Source organism: Platalea leucorodia, assembly GCF_965183815.1.
Source record: "Platalea leucorodia genome assembly, chromosome: 4".
In the NCBI taxonomy this organism is placed as follows: Eukaryota; Metazoa; Chordata; class Aves; order Pelecaniformes; family Threskiornithidae; genus Platalea; species Platalea leucorodia.
Window position 1 is genome coordinate 57,934,260 of NC_138826.1, and position 24,382 is coordinate 57,958,641.

At 44.2% G+C, this 24,382-nt stretch overlaps 1 protein-coding gene across 2 annotated transcripts in view; it reads left to right on the top strand.

The window, feature by feature from the left end:
* Positions 1-4,521: 4,521 nt before the first annotated feature.
* The window catches only part of RERG (RAS like estrogen regulated growth inhibitor), a gene marked incomplete at its 5' end in the record, with an annotated part of 106,053 nt that continues 86,192 nt past the window's right edge, over positions 4,522-24,382 (top strand). For both annotated transcript variants that reach the window (XM_082308502.1, XM_082308503.1), the window contains one exon: positions 4,522-4,582. In XM_082308502.1, the coding sequence (XP_082164628.1) occupies positions 4,522-4,582 (61 nt within the window). The remainder of the gene's footprint in view (positions 4,583-24,382) is intronic.

The following is a 24,382-nucleotide window of genomic DNA, read 5'->3' on the forward strand; positions in this document are numbered from 1 at the left end:
GCTGACTGCAGGCATTTACCAGGCCATAAATGAACCAAAATTCTTGCTCTGGACCATTAGTAGGCATCTTCCAAAGCAAAAAGGGATGCAAACAGATGTGGATAACAGGGGAGCTAAGCCAGGTATATCCCCTGCATCATGAGGTGCAGGCACACGTTACAGACCCTGGTGTAACTGCACAGCCATGGACCTGCAGCCGCAGTTTCCAATTTCACAGCGTGGCTGGGCCCAGCTCTTCAGCAGCCAGACGTCCGCAGTGCCTGAGCTCACCCCGGGAGAGGAGGTCGCCTGCTCTGCCCTGTTACAAGGCTCAGTGCTGCCCCTAGGAGTCATAAAGCCACAGAAAAACTCACTGATGACTGCGGATAGATACACTTCACTGCTTTGACACCATAGAAAAGGAGCCTACAAAAAGGAGTGAGTTTCCCTCAGCTCCACTCCAGCCAAGAATTCTCATAAGCCAGCTACCCTCTTGCGCTGGGACTGCTCCTTTTCCTGGTAAAACAAGAATAATATTTTTAAATATACCAAAAATTCATTTGAAAATGAATTAAGGCTTTGAAACACTGACTCACCAAAGATGCAAGGGACAAGAGGGAGAAATCTAAGACTGGTGGGGTGGGAAAGAGGGTGCTTCTGACTTCTGCTGGATCAGGCTGAATTCGGACTGACAGCACACAGACCACCTGGGATCAGACCCCGCATACCTTCAGCTCTGCTTCCCTTCTCCCAAATGTTCATAAGGCAGAAGGCCAGAAAAGGAACCTGCCCCATTGTTCAGGCAGTCAGTGACGTGGTGGTCTTCACAAGGGAAAACCTTGATCTCATTACCCATGCCAGGATAATACCCAAGAGCACATTTTAGGATCGGCCCAAGTGGCAAAGCCATTGACAAAATACACCATGTCAGCCACAACTACCAACAAACAATTGCTTATGACAAAGCAAGGTGGTCCTTGGTATATAGGACTAAAACCTAAGACTTTCAAAACCCATTTTGGGCAGAAGCAAAACCCCAAACCCATCAACATTATGTACGAGAAGCACAGCAAGTACAAAGAAAACAAACAGCAACAGAAGTAGTCCTGGACCAGCCCTGTGCGTCTCAACCATCTGAAACCTTTGCCTGTGTCCATGATTAGTGTTTACTAAATTCTTATGCCCTCCACCAATAAGAGACTTCAGCACAAGCAGACTGCACAGCCACTAGGATTTTTAATGACCAATAAATTATCTGCTGCTTTGGAAAAGCCAGTTATCGTATTTAATTTGACAGCCCCATGCAGGGTGAATTCCATAGACACAAAACAAATGTCAGGCCTCGAGACTAACACACATTTCCCCAAATGCAAAATAGACACTCACCAGTTGCTCTCTTAGGAGGATGGAAAAAGCTAATCCCTCTAAATTATGTAAACCAAACAGAGAGTGAAGGCTTAAAGCCTCAGCATTTATTTTTAAGAAGCAAAGCATAAACCACACTACTGCTTTCACGTCTGCCTTCTAATTTTTTTTTTGCCTTTGAATGATATGCAGTACAACTATTTTAAGATCTGCTCCTGAGTTCCTCCAGCTGGCACAGCTGGGAGGGAATAGTAGGTGCTGATTTCTCCTCAGGACTGTCACCCTGCCTCCTGAACACTTATTGTGCTCTCGTAGAGAGACTTGGATCATGGAAGATCTTTTCCAATCCAACTTTTATTTAATTTTGCATCAAGAAAGACAGTGAGGGGAGAGCTTTTTCTGTTACTCGTCTTGTATCTCATTCAGATCTGGGCTGGAACAGAAACAGAGGAGGAACATCCACTGAACTGTAAGCATTTTCCAGCTCTGGTTCACAGCTGTTACTGATGTATCTTTACATTACTGGATAGTTTAATAAACAAGGAAGAAAGAATTGTCTGGTGAATTTGGTCCTATCAATTCAGAACATGATCCCTGGCTCTGACACTAGCCTCTTGGAGGGACCGATGTAATTACACGGTTCGTTTTCCCCATTTGCAAATTGAAATAACAGTGCTTTCCTTTGCCACAAGCCGTGCTGGGATGCAGGGAGGAAGAGCGCCCTGTAAAAAGTTGGTGCTACTGGAAAGTGGGCTGATGAGGCAGCAACGTTACTGTCGCTTTGCTGTTATATTTGTCAGGACAGGGAGAGACTGACTGGCTCTGTACAGAGTTACACAGGGCGGTACTGGTGAGCAGCACTAAGTAAAGAAGAGGGAGGGAAAGAGAGTACTTGAGATGTTAAATTAAACTGTGGAGCAGACTTGGCCGGGCCCGGTAGCAAGTCGAAAGTTATGCATGTGAACAACTGCCACTGTCCCGCATAATTAAAGGCTGCGTTACCGTCAAACACGCCGAATTACAGGGCTGCGCCCGTTCCTCTCGGAGGCCACGCCGGGCGCCCGGTAACGCTCGCAGGAATCCGCAGCGAGCGGCCGGCGCCGCCTCGCCCTCCCGCCCGCCGGCCCCAGCGGAGCCGCGCCGGGCACCCTCCGCGCCGCGCCGGGGCGGGCGTGCTGCGCCCGGCGGCCCGCAGGGGGCGCCGCAGTGCCGCGCCGTGCCGGGCGGCGGCGGCGGCGGGCGCTGCGGGAGCCGCCGCCGGGCGGGCGGAGGGGCGGGCGGCCTCTCCGCATTGTGCGGCCGCTGCCGCCGGCGGGAGCGCGGGCGCGCCCGGGGCCGGGCCGCGCCTCCCTCGCTGAGCGCCGCGGCGCAGCCCGGGCACGGCCGTGCGCGGTCCCTCCGCGCCGCTCGCAAGGAGGTGAGCGCCGGGCGGGCGGCGCGGAGCTGTGCGCGCCCGCGGGGCTTCTCCGCGGGTGCGGGGAGAAGCGAGGAGCAGGGGGGCGGGAGGGCGCGGGGGGGAGCGCGAGTGGGGAGATGCGGCGCGGGGGGCGCGGAGCCGGGCGTGCCGGGCAGCGGAGGCGCCCGCAGCCGCGGGAGCCGCCCTGCGCCGGGCGGGCGGCACTTGCCGGGACCCGGCCGGGGAGGAGAGCCCACCCGAAGTTACGGGGCAGGCGGTGATGAATCAGTATCTACCTAGAAAGGTAAAACAGACCTGCCGGCGGGGCTCGGAGCGCCCGGCGGCGGCGGGGAGCGGCGGGTCGTGCCGCAGGGGCCCGCCGGCGGCCGGGCGCGCAGCCCCAGGGCGCTGGGTTAGGTACCGGCGGGCGAGCGGGAGCTGTCGTGGGAGGGAAATACCGGCGTCCCCCTCCCACCCACCCCGCTGGGTGATACAGCTCCTGGAACACTCTGCGTTTCTAACTGTTCATGCAAAGTAAGCGTGGTCTGGCATTTACTCTTAGGCAAAATGAATCAGAAGCATAAAGACGTCAGAGATGAATTGGGACCCTTCTCTGTGTAAGGTGTCTGCTCTTTCTTTGTACAAGCTTTTTTTTATAGGCAAAAGCCTCAGGCTTTTATTTCAAGAAACACGTTTGAAAGGCATTTTGCTGTAGAGTGGGTAAGATTAACATAGAGCTTCCTACATGACTGTTAGAATTTGTGGCTAAAGTGGACGCTTCAGCCCAACAGCAAACCTTCATAACAGGTTGCATTTGCAAGTAAAGTTCTACCCTGTTTTAAAGGGAAGCTGAATTTTTGATGTTTTAGTCAGGGCTGATCATCATCATCATTGTCACTGTTGCCGTTTTTTCACCCAAGATCTTAAAGCATTCTACAATGACAGGTCCTGTTACATTTTTTTACTGTCCAGGTTAGAGAAATCAAGGAGATGAAGTGTCAGGTGACTTGCTCAAGGTCATGCAGCAAAGCTGTGAATATAGATAATTCCCATGTGGCCTGTTAAAAGTGTATTACCAGAAACTCTGGCATCCTTTTTCTAACCCCATGCTTTGCCGAATGTTTATGTATGAGCTGAGGCAGCTTAAACAAGGAGCACTAAAGAACTTCTGGGTACTGATTTGTTTAGCAGAGTGGGCAAGGTACAAATGCTTAGAGATTTTTAAGAAACTGCAGCTGAGTAATTGAAACCTTTCTGGAACCAGAGGGCTTGAGGAGAGGTCAACTATCTGCAGGCACTATTAGTGAGTGCTTGTGGCTTTTAAATACATTCTACAAAAACTGGTTCATTGGAGTTGAGGCAAATACCATAAATATAAGCAATTGCAGCTGAAAGAGAAAGAAAGAATAAGGAACCTTGTGAGGCAGGTACTTTGGGTTGCTAAGTACCTTTTGCGATATTACAGTGCCAGTGTGAAACAAACAGCGAGAGCTAGAAAGCTGAAGGTAGGTTTTGTACAAACAGTGCCAAATGTGTCAGTGGCATTACTGCAATGTTTAAAGCGGGAGCGTAGCGTCAATTGTCATGCCTGTTTAAAAAAGAAAAAAGGGGGAGGTGGAGGGAGAGCCTGGCTCCTTGCAGCTCCATTCTCGTGGTATTCTTCCCCAGCTCTGCATTGACGTCACAATGACACGGTGAAGCTGAAGACAGGAGCTGGGAACAGTTTTTCTGCTTCACTTTTGATAATCGAGTGAATTTGTCGCCACTCTGTTCCTTCCAGCATGGCTAAGAGCGCAGAAGTGAAGCTGGCGATCTTTGGTCGAGCCGGCGTGGGCAAGTCAGGTATGTTTGCTGTCTGATTTTTTTCTTCTGCTTGTCATCAGGTAACTTTCTGCTCCCTTTGCAGACGAACTCTTCGTACAAAAAGACAGCTGTGACCTTATTCTTGTCAGGGAGGTCAGGATCAGGCCAGGAGTTCTCTCTCTCTTGCTTTCCACACTATTTTCTCCAGAGTAAAAAGACTTTTATCCTTTTAAAAAAAAAAACAACAACAAAAAAACCCAAACTTCCCACCCCAACTCAGTCCCACTTCTCACGAAGTGAGTGGCAAGATTGCTCTTTTCCATTGGAACAGAATTAGTATTTAATTTGTCTCTTCGTAGCTTGTGCTAGATGAAGGTATTTATATTATGTTCCCTATCTCCTAAGATCAGATCCTCTGTTAAATATTGGATGACTTCTGTAATAGCTGTAATTCTGGTTGATTTCAGTGGGAAATTTTCGACTCAGCAACTCAAAGAATTTTTATTCTCAGTGCTCTCTTGGATTTACATATTTACCAGGAAACCAAGAAAATATGATGTGTAAAGTTTGCATTTGGAAAGATCTTTTGAGAAATAAACATAGTCTGGTGAGTTCATATAGTAGAAACACAAGGGGGAGGCATAAATGTTAAAAATCCATTTCTACAGACAGCCTTTGCTTTGGTGAGACAAGGAGCATAACGCAAGGGTTGCAAGCTCTCTCGGGTAGTTTGCTGGTGTTGCATTAACTTGACAGCTCCAGGACCACTCTAACATGTCCTTGCACCACAGGGATGAGGAAATAAGGAGACTGAGTCTAATCATGCTCCTGTGCCAGTCTGGGAATTCTAAAGTACTGTTTATTTTGGAGAAATCTGCACAAGAGAAGCCACAAGGCAGGACATACCTGTAAGAGCATTAGGCAAGACTCTCAGCTGCTGTCAACCAGCTCTGGTTCCCCAAAGTAACTTTTATATTAGAAGTGTCAAGGTTCTGGCCCATAAACTGCTATTATAGTTTCGTTAACTTTGGAACAGGTTGTTTACAAAAGCGTGTTCAGCCAGAAGGTATTCTACCAGAACGCTATCAGTGAAGTACCTCTGTCAGCCTTCAGGAGAAAAGGCGTACGTGAGGCAGAGGTTGTTAGAGATTATACCACTTATACAAAGACAATGCAGATTAAATTCTACGTTTTTGAATAAAATACCTGAGGGGATGTGGATAATATAGTGGGATAAGTTTAAACTGTTCCTTCTCTCCTGCCGCGCTCACCCCCGCCCCTCTTTTGTATTTGTATTTCACTGTCCCCTCCAAGTTTTGCGAGTAACTTCACTGGTTCTCCTTTTGGTATATGTCTTACATTTGGTCAAGGGTTTCTGTGGTTGTTCAGTCTTTCGGCTGGATTAAATACAACGCAAGAGGATGTTGAAGTATTTGCAGAATTGTAACACTAAAAGACTCCCCTCGCCCTGATATTCCAAGCCATTTGAGAGCTTATATTTAAAAAAATAGAAAAACGACCAGTTGGGTGCTCAGTTAAAATGCCTCACCAGTATAGGATCAACAAGAGCCTTTTTAACCCGTTGTATCCTTTTTGTAGACTTCACTGTACTAGGATTTTATGGTAAAAATGTTGTCCTGTAGTCCTGGAAGTGGGTGGGAGATCACTTTTAATGAAAAGCCAATAAAAACATCCTAGTCTTTCAGAGTCCTCCTCCTCTCCTTTTCTTTATTTCCCTTTGAGATGCAAGGAAATATTACATAAAATATGACTAAGGTCCCCTCTTTTTGGTTGTGACCACGCCTGTGAATCTGTGTGGAAATGAAGGCGCAAATAAGCGGCAGCACAACAGGGTGAATTTAAGTAGGTGGAGAGACTACAGAGCACTATCAGCCACCTCGACAGAGCAGCAACTGTGCCTTCCAGAATCTCCAGCTTGGTTATGAAAACCCCACTTGTACGTTCCCATAAAAGGATCCAGTTGCAACAGCTCAGCCAACTCCAGAGAAATAAGCGTGTGTGCCTGCAGGGGGTGTCTGAAAATGCCTGTTTGCCTGTAGCCAACAGTAGGAGCTGTGGAAGTGCTGTTGCACCTTCGCTAAAAGCGGAGCGGGGCACAGCGTAGTCTTCAGATAGCTGGGTTTGGCGGATAAGCACCCTGCTAAATTAGTGTTGATAGTGTCTTTTTTTAGTAATGTAATTCCCTATCCCTGTGACCAGCTTGTAATAAGTTGTTGAGACAGGATCCTGTGGCCATAGGTTACTAGTGTAGGCTTGGCCAGACAGCTGAAAGATAAGACTCTAGAAGCAAGAATGCAAGGCAGAACGCTGGAGCACACTAGATACATCTGATGAAAAGGAGACATTGGGTGATAAATAAGGCCACTGTAATTGCCAGAAAGTCATGCCAAAATATGGTCACTGGCTTGTTTTCTTGGCTCATCTTCATTTGCTGAGAAAGAGCCAGGCATTAGGTTCTTAATCTGTAAGTGGCTTCACCACCTGACAGCATCTGTGGAGTTACAGACACATATTGTAATATCCTGGAGAAGCTCCTCTTCCAGTTCCTGACCGGGATTTTGGATCAGTGAGTCAAAGCAGCTATGAAGAAAGAAGTGTTGTGCTTCGGGACATGTGGAGAATTAAAGCTGTCCCTCATGCACCGTGAAAGTCAATAAAATTGTTACCATTACTGAGAGCTGAGGAACATCCTAATCTCATCGTTAATGCTAGACATCTGTTTAATGGGGTGCAAGATTACTTGTTCTACTAAGTAGTCCCTTCCAATTAATCCAAGCCTCTCCCAAACATGAGGTGGGAAACCAGAACACTGTTCGCAAGTCAGAATAGCGATAGCATCTCAAAAGAGAGTTAAAACCAGGGAAAACAAAACTTTTTTCCACTTTCTTGCTGCTTATCAAGTTTCCGTGGTTCAAAGGTTTAAAAAACAAACAAGGGGGAATAGCAAGTCTGAGTGTCAGCTTTTTACTGTTCTCCTTCCTTGCCTTGTCTCCTCCCACCTGCTGGAGAAGGCCAGCAGAATTGCTAATCAACTCACCTGTCCTGTTTTGGTTTTTACTTAATGTAGACCTAAACCTTTCAAATAGAAAAGGAGGAGCGAACCAACTCAGAAAGGAGCACATAAGAGTGCTCTAGTAAGCCACTTAGTTCAGAATTACCCTGAATAGTAAATGACTGGTCAGCTCATCTGGGCAAGCTTACCAGGTATGAGCATCCCAACCTGCTCTCGTACAGTGGACTGGGTGCTCCTCTCTTCACCCAGTTCTTATTGTATAAAAGTTGCATAAACATTGCTTTAAACTAGCTGAAAAAGAACAGCTGAGGAGCTCTGCCTGAGCCAAGGAGCACTTTGCTGCTGCTTCACTCGGGAAGAAGAGGAGACGCTCTGTGGGTGGGAAGGGACATTGCTAAGCCCTGCTATAGATAACAGGGCTGCACCTCCTAACTTGGGCTAGAGTCAAGCGGCACTGAGGAGGAGAGTGAGCTTTTAAAGTCTTTTCCTTTATGTCCAAGAGGAGCTTGGAGGGAGCGGAGAATTAAAGTTGGAGTGAATTGCTGAAACATTGCTGTTTAAATTGTACTTCTGCTGAATCCTACAGCTTCATTCCTATGGTAACAAAAGTTAGAATTTCCTAAATAGCTCCTTTTAAAAATACAGTAGTAACAATTAGTAAAGACTTAAAGGCCTTGTTCTTCCATGTCATCACAAGGTACAGTACGTGCCCAGAAAGCTAAAGAGGAGTGAAAATGTATGAAACCAGGAGGAAGAAAGAAGGGCGTGTATTGGATAGCACTGCATGGCTGATGCTTTTCCAACTCATAATTCAGTTGACTATGAATGCTCAAAATACCTCTGCTTAGGAGCCTTTCTATTTTGGCCAAAAAAGAGAAAATGTCCAGCTGCGGCATGTGCTATCCAACTTGCCTTTTAGCTGTGTGTGTGCCAGGCTGCATACTCCAAGTTTCTGCATTAGCGTGTATGGTGCGCCCAGCCATGGGCAGATACAGTTCTCATCTGTCTGGACGGGCCATGCAGCTGCAGCTGTGGTACGTGACACAGAAGCGTTTGTGGTTTCTGCTGGTGCTTAAGTGACAGGGAAAATACTAAAGCTCCCACAGGCTCCCCCCAGTAAATATGTGTCTGCTTCTAGGCAGCTATGCAAATCATTTTCTTAGGCAATCAGGTACATGAGACACAGGGCTGTTGTCACCTTTTGATCCAGCAATAGCTCAGATGCTTGCTTTTGGGCAAGAGGGTGATTGATAAAGTGACATCAGTAAATATCCTGCAAGGACCCTGTCCCATCTCAGAAATTAAGATCTCATCAACTTCAGTTGTTTTAGTGTCACAGTTGGGAAAGTCCTGTGTAGACGTAGATTTGTATCTGTTGGCTTATGCCATTTTCCCCGTCTAACCCAGGATGGGGAACATACTTGGGAGAAAGATATCTGGATTTGAAAGCTCCTACAGAACAAATTCAAGCAACAGCCAAGCCAGAGAGGCCTACAATCAATCTGTGTTTTGTTTTCATTATTTGGGGATATGTCTGAAATACACTACCAAGGATCACTTCCCAACTGCAGGGTCTGGGCATGTGGGGAATAGAACTGAATTCAGCACCCCCCCATCCCCACCCCCCTTCAAAAAAAAAAAAAAACCATACGGGTTACTGGGAAAGAAGCCCATTTCAAAGTGATTTTCTACTTCACAAATCCCTGCTCATATATTTTCCCCTACTAGTTTCATTTCAGGGACTTTTGGGGAGGAAACATGAGTTATTAAGGAGTGATTAGTCATCAAGCTCACAGCTCTGCTAGTAAGGCAGGGAAAGCTACCACAAAAGCTTCAAAGTCCATGCTATACCAACTGATGTATCTACAGAGGATTACTGTAATAAGGTGCCTCTGAAATCCAGAAATGTGGGTGGAAGGAGACTCCGTGGATTTTGTGTTGTGAGTTGTTTTTTTGGGTTGTTTTTTTGTTTTGTTTTGTTTTACACTGGTGGAATAGATCAGTTTTTCGTTGTTTTTTTTTTTTCCCTCTTTGTTATTAAGAATGGCAATGACAACCAGATGCTTAAGCGATTATTCAGTGATCAAGTTTAACACCCACTATATTAATTGTCTCCTAATATTTTGCTGGTACTCATTAAACAGTCCCACTTTTTTGCATCCTCTGGTTTTATACTTTTCAACCATGGCAGCAGGGTTGGAACCAGATGATCTTTAAGGTCCCTTCCAACCCAAACCATTCTATGATTCTATGTATGTGCATACATACTCGTAGAAATGTAACAGTAATTAGGTCACTCTGGGTGAGGTGGTGTGGCAATTTCTGCCCCAGCAAGCATGCAAATATTTCCCTCTGGAGCAGGTAATATTGCAAGCAACCAGTTGCATTAACATGACCTTTCCACACTTCTGTCCAGTGGATGACACTGATGCCTATAAGGATGGTGAGCCATGGGTTAATGGATCAGTGAAATAAGTTGCTGTCACCCATGAATGTGTGGCCCTGAGAGTCCTTGCCATGCTGACAAGGAGAGGGGCTGCTGTTGTAGTGGCCCCAACACGGGCAGTTTTGGGGCCAGGCAGGGCGTACATTAACCAAGCGCAGGGTCCTGCTGGGATCAGCAGTACCTGTGGGCACCCCCAGCATGCTGCTTGAAAAAGCCCCGCCGGCATTACCACTCAGATACAAGCTTTTAGTCAGCAGCTGTGTGACAACTAGTCTTTCTTGGACTTTCTCAAAACTACATTTGTTGATTCTTGTTATGCTAAAACTGAAGAGAGGGAACACTAAGAACTTGGGCTAGACACAGAAGCATCTCCCCTGAGTGCCACGATGGTCTAGTTTTATCTGTTACTTCCTCCCTTCCCTCTGCTTATTTGCCCGTCCATGGTTCACTATAGGCTTGCCTTTGGTGTAGAGAGCATTCATGCTCTGCTTGACATTCGATCTTCCTTCTGGCTAACCATGGAATAATAAAACACAGAATTTCTCTAACCAAATGCCAACATTGTTCATTCAAGCATAGCTGCCTTCCCTGTTCCATCTCATTTAACTACATCTGACACTGGCTCTACCTGCGTCCCCTCTGAGCAGCTGGTGGCAGCTGTTAGAGTTAAGACTAGTCCTGCTGTTCTTTGTTTCTGTTTAGGTTGGGCTAAATATAGCCTGCTGTTTGATTGGGGGGGAAGGAATGCCAGGATTCAAGATCTATGTGTGCAGCACAGCTTTTTCTCTAGGCCTGTGCTCAGCCACCCCCTGCAGCGCTTGCTTTGATAAGATAGCCATCCTGTCCACTTCTGTCTCCTGTAGTCATTGCGAAAGACAACTGAAAAGCTTCCTGGTAGAGTCCCAGGAATCCTCTGCCTGCGTACCGTGAAGCCTTGCACTTACTGCTTCCTCCCATCTCCATTTCTCATCTCCAACTCCTTCATTACTCTTTGCCCACACTGTCAGTGCATCATTAAAGGCTCAGTGCACAAGATCCAGATGAGTTGACCTGGCAGCAGTGATGTGATGTGGCAAAGAACAGCCACTCTGAAGTGATGCCTGCTGTCCTGGAAACTATTCCCTGGCTTGGACTTTGAGGATGCTACAAGCTTTGAGTGCTGCAGACAGTCGTTGTGTGAAGCCAGCTTCACGCAGGTTAAAAAAAGGAAGCAGTGCATATCTTTACATAGCTAGCCTTGGTCATAGAAGTAGGTAAATTCACCTATTTTGACTTCATAGCAGAGCAGGAGAAACAAACTATGTCTGTACTTCCCAGGCAAACTTTCTTTTTCTGCATTTATCTTTGCACCACCATTGCGCCTTTTACATTTACAGCACCCAAAAATGAATATGTAAGTATACGAAAAACTAACACTGCCTTAAAGTAGGAGGATGAACAAAACGCTTTAGGCTTCAGCTGAGCTGTGGTTACAGGGCTGTCATTAGCTGCTGTTGACTGAAGGTGTTTGTACCCTCTCACTGCATGCCTGGCAGGCACTCCCAACACTGTGGTTGAGCAGGAGAGTGGAAGAATTGCTGTAAGATAGCAGTAGGCAAGGAAACTACAACATCCTCATCCATATGCTGCTTTTATTCCAAGTCCATATTTGCTCAGCATTACTGACAGTCTTTTATTATACACGCTGCTGCACAGGTAGAGTTGCAACTTTGGGAGAAGGCACCCCTCGGCTTTCCTTCCCTTTCCACAAGCAGTTTGCAGGGCGCTGTTGTGAGCGGTCCCCCATTGCCGCTCTACTGGTTATGGGACTCCCACCTCACCAGCTCTGAACATCGCCTGCTGTTTGAACTAGCATTTCTTTCCATTCACCTCAGATTAAACCAGCTCCCCTGATTTCATTGACTCCTACCTCTTCCCGGAGTCAGAAAAATGACTGAGAAGGGGGGTGCCTCCGTTTCTATCGCCTTTTCATAATTCTGGATGGGAAAAGTACTTTTTATGGTTGTTTCCCACCAGGTAGAGCATTCACACTGCTGGAGTTAGCTGCAGCTGTTACAGTTTCTAATGGATTTGCCATGTAGGTGTTGAGAAATGCCATATATTATGGTAGTGACGCTATAGATAACTCATATTCTATGCATACGGTATGAAAAGATGAATGGCAAGAGAAGCATGAAGCCCTGGGGAAGGAAGTAGTAGATATATTAAACATATGTGCGGCTTTAAAATGCCATAGAAATTGGCTGGAGTCTCCAGCCGCCTTTCCAGAAATGTTAGACAGTAGTCTGCGCACAGGAAAATGAGAGAGTATGTTGAAAACATCAAGCCTGGTTTTGAAAGCGTGTGAAGCTCCTGACGTTCACAGGTTGTTTTGGTGCTGCTGCTCAGGAGTCGGCAGAGAGGAAGCTGCAGACAAGCAAGAGCAGAGGCCTGGGGCAACGATGCGGGAGCTGTTTAGATAAGTGGCTTGAAAAGTTTTCAAGCTGGAAGGATGCAACTGGAGAGTGCACAGGATATACTCTCCCAGGGAGGGAATTTCTTTAGCACTTGAACAGCCCTCTAGCTTTCCAAAGGGCTGTGGGAACAAGGGCCGCCACCATGACCCTCCTGCAAGGCACGCCACTGTGACTATCCTCAAGTGACCAATATGCAAACTGAGGCAAAGGAAGGAGGAGACCGATAGTCTCAAATCACCAAGGGAATTGACTCAGGCATCGCCAAAGCTTCTTTCCATGATTTCTCCTCTGGGCCAGAGCTGCAAGGTTCAGCCTGCAGATGACTCCCAGGCAGGCAATAGTCACCCAGCATCTGAGCCTCAAGCCCTATAGGCCCTGTGGGATCCTTATGACCCTTTGTGGCTCATCCACTGCCATTAATTATTGACAGCAAAATAAAGCATTGAAATAACATTTTCATTAAAAACATATTTGGCAATCCTATCTTTCACTACTTACTTAATTTCATTTTGACCCACAGGACCACAAGCATAAAAGGAGCTTGTCTTTACCTTCTTTCTGCCTTTCATGCAGCTATATTTGCCATCCAACTCTGAGTATAACTATAATATAATCTGTCACAGATTTGCACAACCCTACTGTAGAGGGCTGCTTTTGTCAGTGGCTTATCTCTGTGCCTGCCATGGGAAACAAAAATCCTACTCCCCACAACAGCGGAAGCCAGTTATACAAAGCTGTTGACCATGATCTTTTCCTGACCCACCCAGCAATTGACCTGTGCCCTTGAGGAGCTTTACAAGTGAGAACTTCAAGTCTGACATTCAGAGCAGGGAAGTGCAAGAAAGAATGTAGAAGCCAAAAAATCAAGAGTGGGCTATTTATTTCTTCACTGAAATATGGCTGCAGAATAAATAGAAATATATTGGAGAGTCACCACAGAAGAATGCAGTATTAGACACATGGGGAGCAGGAAAAAAAAAAAAACAACAACACAAACAAAAAAAAATCCCCAAACCCCACACTCTGCAAAACAGGGGGCATGGGAGTATGAGTGCCAAAACAAACACCTTGTGTTAACCAACCTCAGTGGCAGAATCTGTGACGCCAAGCACTACTGCTTAACCCAACTGGATGCTTGTGGTTACATATGCTGGAGCTGGTTCTGCTCCAGGCCAAATTTCAACATGAAATAATTTAATAGTGATCCACAGCAGGAGTTTGTCCCATGAGTCCATGTCTGCCAGATCTATTGCCAGGCAAAGTTTCAGGAAATTTATCTCCAATTAAGAAAACTTGGCCTTTATCTACAGGGGAGCACGGTAGGTCACAGGAGATTACAGAAGAGGAGTGGAGAGGAATATCAGCATCCTTACTTATGTATTTATTTAGAAAGATGTCCTTCAGTGATGTGTGGTCTTTTACCCATTCTGGCAGTGGGTGCCTGCTTACCCCAGCTGAGCATCTGGTCAAACAAGCCTCTTTACAAAGCCAGGAGCGTGAAGAGGGCTGCCCACCTCCTGCTGCCGTGCTGTGCCCACACAACCACCTTTCCCCTTGCTGCAAGAAGGAGCTGAGAAAATTGCTTTGTTCCTGACCACAGCCAATAAATTCACTAAAGCAGGAGGATTGAGAGCTCTTGTAATTCATATCCTAGCAAGTGCAACTGCAGATGTGGTCCTTCTATCCACTCCTCCTATTTATTTATGCTTACCTTGCTGATCAAGTGACAAAAACTGGGAGCACAGCAATTTTCCCATAAAGATGCACAATCCTGAAAGCCAAACACCTGCTGCTGAAGAGCTGCAGGCAGAAAGGTTGAAGGCAACAAGAGACAACTTCATCCAGCACACAGCTTACTGTATTCTAATTATCAAATATTCATATACTGCATCCTATTGATGACTTTGTGACTAAAGAAACATGCTTGGTCATAGAGCTGTGAATAATCCAGCTAGAGGCTAGCAAACATAGGTTGGCCATGGATGGAAAACAATTGAAACTGAGCAGAAAGAAACCGCTATTGAGATTTGATAAGTGAAAAATGTAAACCAAAATTCTCCCTGTTAAGTGTCAACGGATGAAAGATTTATTAATGAGCTGTACTGGTAAGATATGAAAAGTAAATGATGCAAAAGCAATCCAAGCTCATTTTTTTGCTTGAAGGGAAGTGACTAACCCAGCTGGATGGTTCAGATGCATTTGGAGGGAGAGGCAGACCTATCCTGGAAGCACCAGCTGACCACCCTTCTCCTTGTATAACTGATACTGTCTCACTGAAATAAAAGCAAGCACTGGCTGAGGCGAGAAATCAAGATCTTGCCTTTAATTAATCTTCAGTGCCCCATGGTAATCTCAAATAAGTACATCTCACACAAGAATACTCTTTAGTTAACGTTTAGTGTAATTAAACCAGTCTTTCTCACCACCACCCACCATGCATCCTAATATCACTTTGGTAATTTCTTGGGGATTTTCATTTGCAGTTTCTGACCTGGCATCTAAAACTATCAAGCCTTTCTCATGAAAACAAACTACCTCTATTTTAGACATACTCAGTATGACTGTTTTCTTCATTAATTTTCTATTTAGCATCTAGCATGAAAGAGGCACCTGAGCTTTGACTGAGCACCACTATGGTGGAAACCAGTAGAAATTCACATAGTGCTCAGTGTATGTTGGAAGATGTTTGGGAGCCTGTACTATAAGAAATACTAGTTTGGACAAGTCTTATGTATAGCTCTGCAGACTTCTGGGGCTCCAAGGAAAAGATCATGCACCGTTTCCACTCTTTCCTGCTTGAAAAGGCAGACACATTGGATTCTGAGCTAAGAAAGGAGCTTTGCCTGTTCTGTTTTCCTAGTCCACCTCTACAGAATAAACCACCAAATTATATAGGAATTTCATTTTCCTATTTTATATTCATGCCAAAACCTCACTAAAGTTGCCTATTTCCTAAGCAGTTATAGCACCTATGATGTATATTGATTGCTAAAATCATGGGCAGTTACTGATGTGCATGGTACAATAAGCATCAGCTCTGCAGCAGGCTAGCTTGGCATCTCTTTGAGGATGAGGCAAGTACAGACCATAGAAAATACCATAGAAAAGACCACAGAAAAGACCATAGGGAAAACCATAGAGCAATTTCTTAAGTTTTTGCACCTTACAGGTATGAAAAGTATCATAATTTGCCTGCAGGAGGCCTCTAGACCCAACTGAACAAAGCTTCAGTATCATTAGGACTAATTTCATGTTCAATATCATACATCATCTCGCCTCACATTAGGTCTGTACCTAAAAGACTTTTTAATCACCTAAAATAATTTTGCCTGACTCATTTTATAGCATTTCTTCAATTGCCAGATGTTTACTGAATGGTACTTTCTAGTAAGCTGTGAAAATTTTAATACCATCAAGTTTGAGGAACTTTGTTACACATGCAATTGCTGCAAGCAGTACTTTTTGTTCCCGGTGCTGCAGCACAGACAGGGACTGGCTGCAAATAGAAGCAGAGGACTCAACAGAAAAGAATGACCTTCACAGCCAAGTTAAAACAGTACATTGCCACCTTAGATCCTACCTCTAGTTTCTGCACAGGAGGTAGCCGACATTCATGTTGTTCACAAAGGCAGGGAAAATACAACGACCAACAGCAGGAGTTTGAACAGGGCTTAGAGGAAACGTGTTCGTGATTAAAACACCTTGCAGCTTGATTGTGTGCTGTCATTTTCCATTTTCTGTTCATTCCCATTAATACCATTGCTCTTGGTGAAGGTTAAAATGCTTTTGTGTTTTGCGGCTAGCAAGACGTAGCGGATGGAAAAAAGTCCTTAGTTTCAAGCGTGGGCAGACTGACATCATCATGTGTTAAAAGTACTAAATCATTGTGCAATTCCAGGACTTCTCTGTTCATTTTAATAGGTGACTCTTAAGAAGTCGGGGCTCTACACTCCTGTGACATTCTAAAGGCATATTTCATATGACATTTCAGAACACTTTAAACCTGCTGATTGCAAAAGTGCTCTCAGATCCCAAACTGTTCTGCTCAGAAAAAATAGTTTCCAGGGCAGTCACAAACACAGGATGCTCGGTGTGCCTCCCAGAGTACTAACCCAGTGGGAGCAGTTTTGCACATGGGTGTCTCTTGCAAGGCATATCCGGTTGCACCTCTACAGTTTCCAAAGAGTCTTAGGGATGGTCTTAATGATGTCACGCTTGTATTTGGAGAACAAGATGAACGTGGTGTGGGTTTTTTTAGTCTTAATATTGACCTCTAGAAAAAACTTATCTGCCTGAAGCTTAGAGCACAGAATGACATCCTCTAGCTCCCTGTTGGACTGCAGGCCTTCTGAGGAGCAAAGCCAGTGTCCAAGTAAAAGCGGTGGTACATGACCCAAGAGATCCAAGTTTGATTCCTATAAGCAAAGTGCCTCAGCTGCTGGCTTTCAGCTATTCAAAAAAAAAAAAACCCCAAAAAACCCAAACCAAAACCAACCAAAAAACCAAAACAACCCCAAACCAAACCAAAAACCTAAACCCCACACTCAAAAAACCCCTCAAACAGGCTGGAAGAAGAGAAGTTCATGAATTCATGGAGCTGCTAGGTCACTGTGTGAGTGAGGACTGTCTCTTGAATAATGCCTAATGATTGTTCTGCCTTCAGTTTGTCCCTGTACCTCTCACATGAGGGCTAGCCAGTACTGAAAAAGCCTTATGGGTTGGGACATCTTTTAGCACAGCACAGATGTGTGCAGTGAAGGCTGTGATGCTAATGTGGTAACTCCTCATATCACTCAAGGACTTTAGTGAAGTCCTGGAACATGATCAAGGAATTTTGTTACCTCAGCACAACATCATAGCTACTGCTTCTAAAAAAATCATACCATTCTGAAGCTTTCTGGCACACAAATGAAGTAAAATAAGTGGTATTTACTGCCTTACTGTAGGAGGACTTATGCCATCTGTATCTCCAGAAGCCAAGTCACAGCAGCTCCTTCAACTCATACATTTGAAAGAGAATATTTTTCCCTAAATATTGTCATGCAGGTAGCACACTTGCTATCATACTTCAATATTAAATGATCCTGGAGAAACTTTGAATGGCAGCAACATGAGACGCAGGTATGGATTCTCTCTGCTCTTAGGGACTCAGTGCAGGGTTCTCTAGCAGTAGTCACAGCAGTGCAGAACTCGTCCAATTATAGGGGTAACTCATGAACCTCCTAGGATTTTATTCCCCAGTAAATAATTTCCCCAGTGACAAGCATTTTCTGTCCTTCATTGCAAGGGAGTCAGTGTAGATGACTGCATTGACCCTTTCTGACTTGAAAAATACAGTCGTCTTGACCATGATTATATTAAATTACGAATTTTTCACTGGTGCTTAGTTGCCTTCCCCCCCTCCCAAACTAAATCACTTATATAGTCACGATCCTCTCCTCTAGGCCACTTGAACTTCCCTTTTTCTTAGTAGAGCTTGTATTCTATGTATCTGATTATTCCTACATACCATCTAACCGCATGAGGCCCCATCTTCATTTTATAAGACAAATGGTTTTCATAATACAGTTATGGAATCTCTTAATAGTATTTAAGAAAAAAATAGGTAACTTTCTGTTAAATAAAACAAGTACATGTAACTTTATGGCACAAAATTGAAAGCATTAGCTGAGTCAGTGTTGGACTATGCTATGGGGGTGTTAATGAGAAGTAACTTGCAAATTTTATGCATTTGAACTCATTGAAATGAACAGCACAATTTATGCAGCTGTGGCTTATTTGCAAGAATAGGGATTAACAGGAGCATGTGGAATAGCAGAATACAGATGCAATTTCTTCTGTAAATTCACATTGACATCAGAACAAAGATGCAGAGCTGACTCTTGCTAACATTAATATTTTTACCTATGACCAGAGTGTAAGATTTGAAAACACACTGGCAAAGAAACTAAGAGTTTGTATAGAGGAGATCCTGCACATATGGGGCAGGGGGGCGGAATCTAGACGCAGGCAGTTTTAGAAAGAAAATCCAAGTTAACACTCTTGGAAGATGAAAAAGCAAAGTCATGGAAAGGTGACCATTAGTTACAACTCTTCAAAACTAGATGGAAATTTCACTGGATTATTTGCAAAGCTGAAGAACATTAGTTATGGGAAATTAAAGATTATTAGTTAAATTAATTGAAGATTCCACAAAACGCTAGACTAAACCTTGTACAGTGCCCTGAACAAATGCTGTGTCCCTCATAGACAGAAGGAGGTTGATACATAGGTAAGATTTGATTTCAAACAATCTGAATTGCAGCTTGTTGGTGCCACTACTTCTGCACTGTTTTCTCATCCTTAGAGGTGATAATCTGCTAGGGAGGTCCCAGTTTAAAGGAGGTCCTCCTGATCCAGAAACAGCTCTAGGAGATGTGAAAAGCAGAGGTTTCAAAACACTCACTGGGGAAAGGGTGAGAAGGTAGATGTTTTGGGATTTTTTTTTTTTTTTTTTTAAATCTCTTATTAGGAGCAGGTTTCCTCAGCCTTAACCACTACAGGGACTTGAACAGAACTGATCCAGGAGAATCTGCAGTGATTTACAGCAAGGCTCCCCCTCCCCCCTGAAAAATACTGGTTTGGGTCTCTTCTGAATTGCCAGTATTACTTAGCTTCCATAGCGATATCTCCACAATTAAAGAGTATTGACAGACATCTGGAGATCAATCCAAAGTCTGGGGAAATCAATGATAAAGCATGTATTTACTTCTGTGGGCTTTGGAGCAGATCCATGGAGGGCAGGGTCAGTTGTTCCATCAATTGTGTCCCACTATGGCACTTCCCAAGGAGGAAAGCAGGAGTTTGGGGTGTCCACACACCCAGTACTAGCACACTGTCTCAGAAAGTAGTATAACGAATTTGAAGACAAAGTACTATTTAAAAGCAAGCATTGTAAAGGGCAAAACTGTAGACCCCAGGAGAAGCATGGCGTGCTATTTCCTCAGTCATAGGTGCTGCGTTGTTTTGCATTCAGAATTTGGAGCACTTCCTACAATTCTCTAAAAGCTCATCATCTGAAAAATTAACGGCTCAAAATTCTTTTCCACCCCTGCCTTGTAACAGACTGCAAATAGTGCAGCACTAACAGACCCTTGCAGTAGCACATAGTTCATGTACTGGGGACAGGCACTGATCAAAGGACATGGATTAACTGACACCAAGCTGGTAGCTGTGCCAGGAGTCCAACCCAGACCTCTCCAGTTCAATCTAAACCCTGATTCATTAGACCAAGGACTCTCTTCCTGGTGTTTGCGTGGTTTGAACTGCCGCTATCAGCATGCTAGATTTTTTTCAGTCACACAAATGCAGACTTAGTGCAACCTACTGGCTTCATCTCCTAGATACAGGCATCTAGTGGAGTGCTTATTGTCACAGGACAGCAAGGACATGCCCACAGTTACAGTGTTTTTCTGTTCAACAGCGATGTGATACTTCTAGATGAACCTGGCTCAGACAGTGGTGAAAAAAAAGGTGGTTTGAGAGCATTGGCAATTAAAATATTGAGGAGACAATGCTAGTTATTAGCATACAAAGCATCAGGCTCACCATTTCAGTAAGAGGAACTATTTAGCTGTGCTGCCTCAAAATGCCAAGTTCTGTAAGTGAAATCAATACGGCTCCTGCATTTCTTGCTCTGACAAGGATGGGACTCATCAGTTTTCAGACTGACAGGTGGAGCTGGAAGCAACACTATTTAGGGTAGCCTTAAATAGCAGTAAGGTAGTACCAGATCCCCTCTAAGTTTCTCAGGACATTGCTTAGATTTAGCTATTCCAGCTGGATATTTCCATGCTGGGTGTCTGCTTTGGGCTGCTTTTTTTCCCCTGAATATATCTGCAAAAGTAATACAGTCATTTCTAAGAACAAGGCTAGGGGGAGGGAAAAAAAAAAAAAAAAAAAAAAAAGTGTTGTGTCTGTGTTAAAAAAAATATTCTCACAGCCACTTTATATAGGTATTCTAGTATCATCATTGCCCAGAGCAGGAGCTCAAAATATGACAGAGTGGGGTTAGCATGTCAGCAATGCATGCTTTTTGCTATGCCCGTGAAAGTATACTTATGTTTGGTAGCAAGCCAATGCCTCTGGAAGTCCCAAGTTGTGTTTGAGCTGTGAGTTAAGTTTTCCTTGCAAGTTTATCCTTATGGAAAAATATTCCGGCTCTGGATACAGCGCCATCTTTCTTTTCAAGGAGCCATTTAAGGAAAAAAGTGGGCATGCTGGCATTATGGCCTTTTCCTTTTTCCTGGCACAGAGGCACTATGAAGAAGTAGTGAAGTGCATGGGAGACAAGTCCAAAGAAATGAAAAGCAAACAGTAATTTAGGATTAAGATTGCCTTTCTGTTAGTTTATCTGAAACATATTTGTCTCAGGAAGGCAGTTCTGGAAGCTAAAAATGTAGCTCCCAGCCTCAGAGATCAGCAGCAAAATTTTGGTTGCTTTACCTCATCTGGCATTTAAGTCTCTGCATGTCAGCGCAAGCCTTTGCCTCTTCCATGCTTGGGCTTCGATGGAGCTTTTTACACTATCTTTTTTACACCCAGTGCAGCTAGAAATAAAGAATGAATCAGTCTCACCCACTTAAAGATGCTTCCCTACTGGGCAGCGTCACAAGACGTCAGCAAAGGGAGATCTCCCTCCCACTACTGCCTGTGTGGTAGTTAGACTAAGGATAAGCAGAGGTCTCCTGTCTCAAGGGCCGTTAGGCCAGCCAGCACCTCTCACCAGCACAAATAAGAATCCAAAGCACAGGGCTGAGGTTGACCTCACTGGTTCAGGAGAAAATTTTAGTTAAATACCATAAATATAAACAAACACATAGGGAGATGGATATACATGCATACGCACAAATACATATCTCTCCAAGTATCTTTTAGCAGCTGGGGTTTGTGGCCTCATATTCACTGTCTTGTATAGCCCAGGCAGAGCCTGCAAAACAAGTTCCAGTTTTCAAAGAGCACAAAGGTTATATGGGCTATTTATGAATCTAAAAAACTGAAGCACTGCAAAAAGAGAAAAGCCTACCTTCATAAGACCTCTTCTCAAACATCAGCCTCTAAGGGGACATCAGGGTATCTTTTATTTTTCTATTTTGTCTAATGTCCTAGATAGAAGCCATTCTAGAGTAGTTATTTTTCCACCCATTTCAATTGAGAGGTCAGTTTCTTGTAGCCTCTGAGTGATTCCTCCCGCCCCCCCCCAGTGGCTTTTTTAGTGCAGGGCTGGAATGCAATGTTCAAGTGAGAGCAGCAAGCAGCTTGGGAGGCAGTTTTAATACCCTGAGTATATACCATGCAGCAGCACCAGCAGGCCCAGACGCCATTGTCAGTGCATTAAATTAATTCTAGGTCTTCATTTTAGCTAGATGCCCCTAAGACTCTAAAAAGTGACAGATAATCCAAATAATGCCTTCCCCAAAATTTAGCACTCACACAGCAGCAAGAAGCTTTTGAGGCAGCCTAAACTGGAATTTTAGGCTAAACAAGCGATGAGTGCAGGGCACGTTGTGCATTTGCATTTACATCAGCTGAGCAGCACACCGTTATTTAGCTTCGCTAGAATTTTATAACCTGCTTTACTGCAGCAAGAGCAGCAATGTGATGGATCTTTTAAATAAATCTCATGTGATGGATTTGCTGGCACCTTATTTAGACTAAGGGTGAAAAGTATCCCACCCTCAAAGCTCAACACGTTTACCACCAACACAGGCACCATTTGACACCATTAGCGCAGTTTTGACTAGGAAATTTATATAGAAAAAAATACATATACTGCATGGGGACACATCACAGATGAGCATTAAGTGCATGCAGTGAACAACTCAATACCGAGATGAGCTTATATTCAGTATTAACTAGCTTAAGTCAAAGCCCTACTACACAACTAGATGGGTCATCTCTTCTGCTGTGTGTGGTTTCACTGAAATGCAACAGTTGAATGAAATGAGTGTTCTGGGGTTCATCCACTGCTGAAACAAGCTGTGTGGAAAGTAATTCATTTAAGGGTAACTTCAATTTCATGTTCACTCAGAAGATGAGTTTAACCCATTTTCTTTTTAAAGCAGCTTCCTCTCCCCTTCCGCCAGTTCCCTCCACTCTCTGCTTTCTGCTTCTGTGCTGCAATACCAAAGGAAGCCATTTGAATGGTATTTTTCACCTTGTCCAAAATTGCCATGAGGAAAGTCTGTTGTCCCAGTGAGAATTTTGCAGACCCGTGGAAAATCAAATAATTTTTGGACAAACCCCTGAACTTCTGGGAGTTTATCCAGATTTGGACATTCGTTTGTGCATTACTCAGGGAAAACCAGAAAAAAAGGCATGGGTTGGTCTGCAGTTCTTGATCCAATATGCCATGATATCTTAATTAAACTGTACCTTTGTTTACTTAATCCCTTAAGTATGTGGAACTGAAAACTTAGCTAAGACCTATTTATAGGGTAGCATCACTGGTCTATACAAGTGTTAAGTTAATCATTCTGACTGTTGCCTAGTCTATCTGCTATGCAAAGCAAAACTCCTCTCCAGCACTTGTCCCTGTATGTAGGAGTTTAAGGGTCTGAAATACCCTGTCTCTTGCCTAGGCTTTGTACACATTGATACAAAGGAGGTTTTTGCTGGATTTCCACTGCCTTCCCCTTACCACCTCTTTTTTTTCCCACTCCCTCCAAGATATCCCTTGCTGAAGGGCAGTAGAAAGGGGGTCTTACAGCTCTGCTGCCTTTCTTGGGGACATGTCCTTCCACACTGGATGCCTTTGTGTCAGCCTTTTGCTGCTCAAAGCTTTGCTTTGCTCAAAGCTTTCTGAAACTTACATTGATTCAGTGTTTCCACTGTGGCTTGCAGGGGCTTGAAACCAGTATTTATATTAACCTGAGACATATTAATTTTGCATCTAGAATGAGCGATAAAAATCTGATCTTTAGCAAAGATACAGGACCTGTCTGCAGATCCAGAATGTCACATTATGTTGTGATATTTGGACAATCAGTTGCACAGGCCCAGGAACTAAGCACATGAGAGCCTGAATCGTGAATTGTATTATATCCTTCACTAATAGTCAGCATGCCTTCATATCCATGTGAGAATTTCCAAATCCTGGGCTTTATAAACATGTTATGACATGCCATCACCAAAAGAGTTACAAAAATACCTTGAAAAAAATATTTTTTATGGAAGTTTTCCCTCAACATATTTCTGTATTTTTATATAAGAAAAGATACAGGTGTTTTGAGAAGAGCTTGAACCTTTTTGAGCAGTGGGCTTAAAAATCTATTTAGAAAGGAAAAAAGTTAATTGTTTTACTAGTTTGATGTAGACTATTTAGCAATTTCCTTCCTATGATATAGGAAGAGAGCATCTCCCTGCATTTTTGCACCTCCCAGAGAATCTGACTTGCGGTGTCATTCATACCAGTTTGCATGAATGTTCAAGGGTACTCTCAGTGAATTTTAACTGCTAAAGAGAACAGTTTAAATATGAATACAAGTACAAGGATTGTGTTTACGTGCACATAGCAAATGAATGACAGTTCTAAAGTCCAAGTGTGTCTACACCAGTAGTTAATTAGCAGCCAGAAAAAATACATACATTTCAATATTTAACCTTGAAGTCAAGTTGATATAAAGCTCTGAAGTAATGTCACATTAAAATATTATCCACAAATTCTGTCTTGAAATGAACCACAGTGAGCTGTAGTTGACAGCAGGAGACTTTGGTCCTAGTTTTCTAGCATCTGTTCTTAGTTCTGCTGCAATTTATAATATCTGAATCCGAATTCTCTCAGTGCCAGGAGGCACACAAGGCGCAAACATCGTTCTTCCACGTCGATCGGTCTGCGGCTGCGTGCTCTGGAGTCCAAGGGCCAC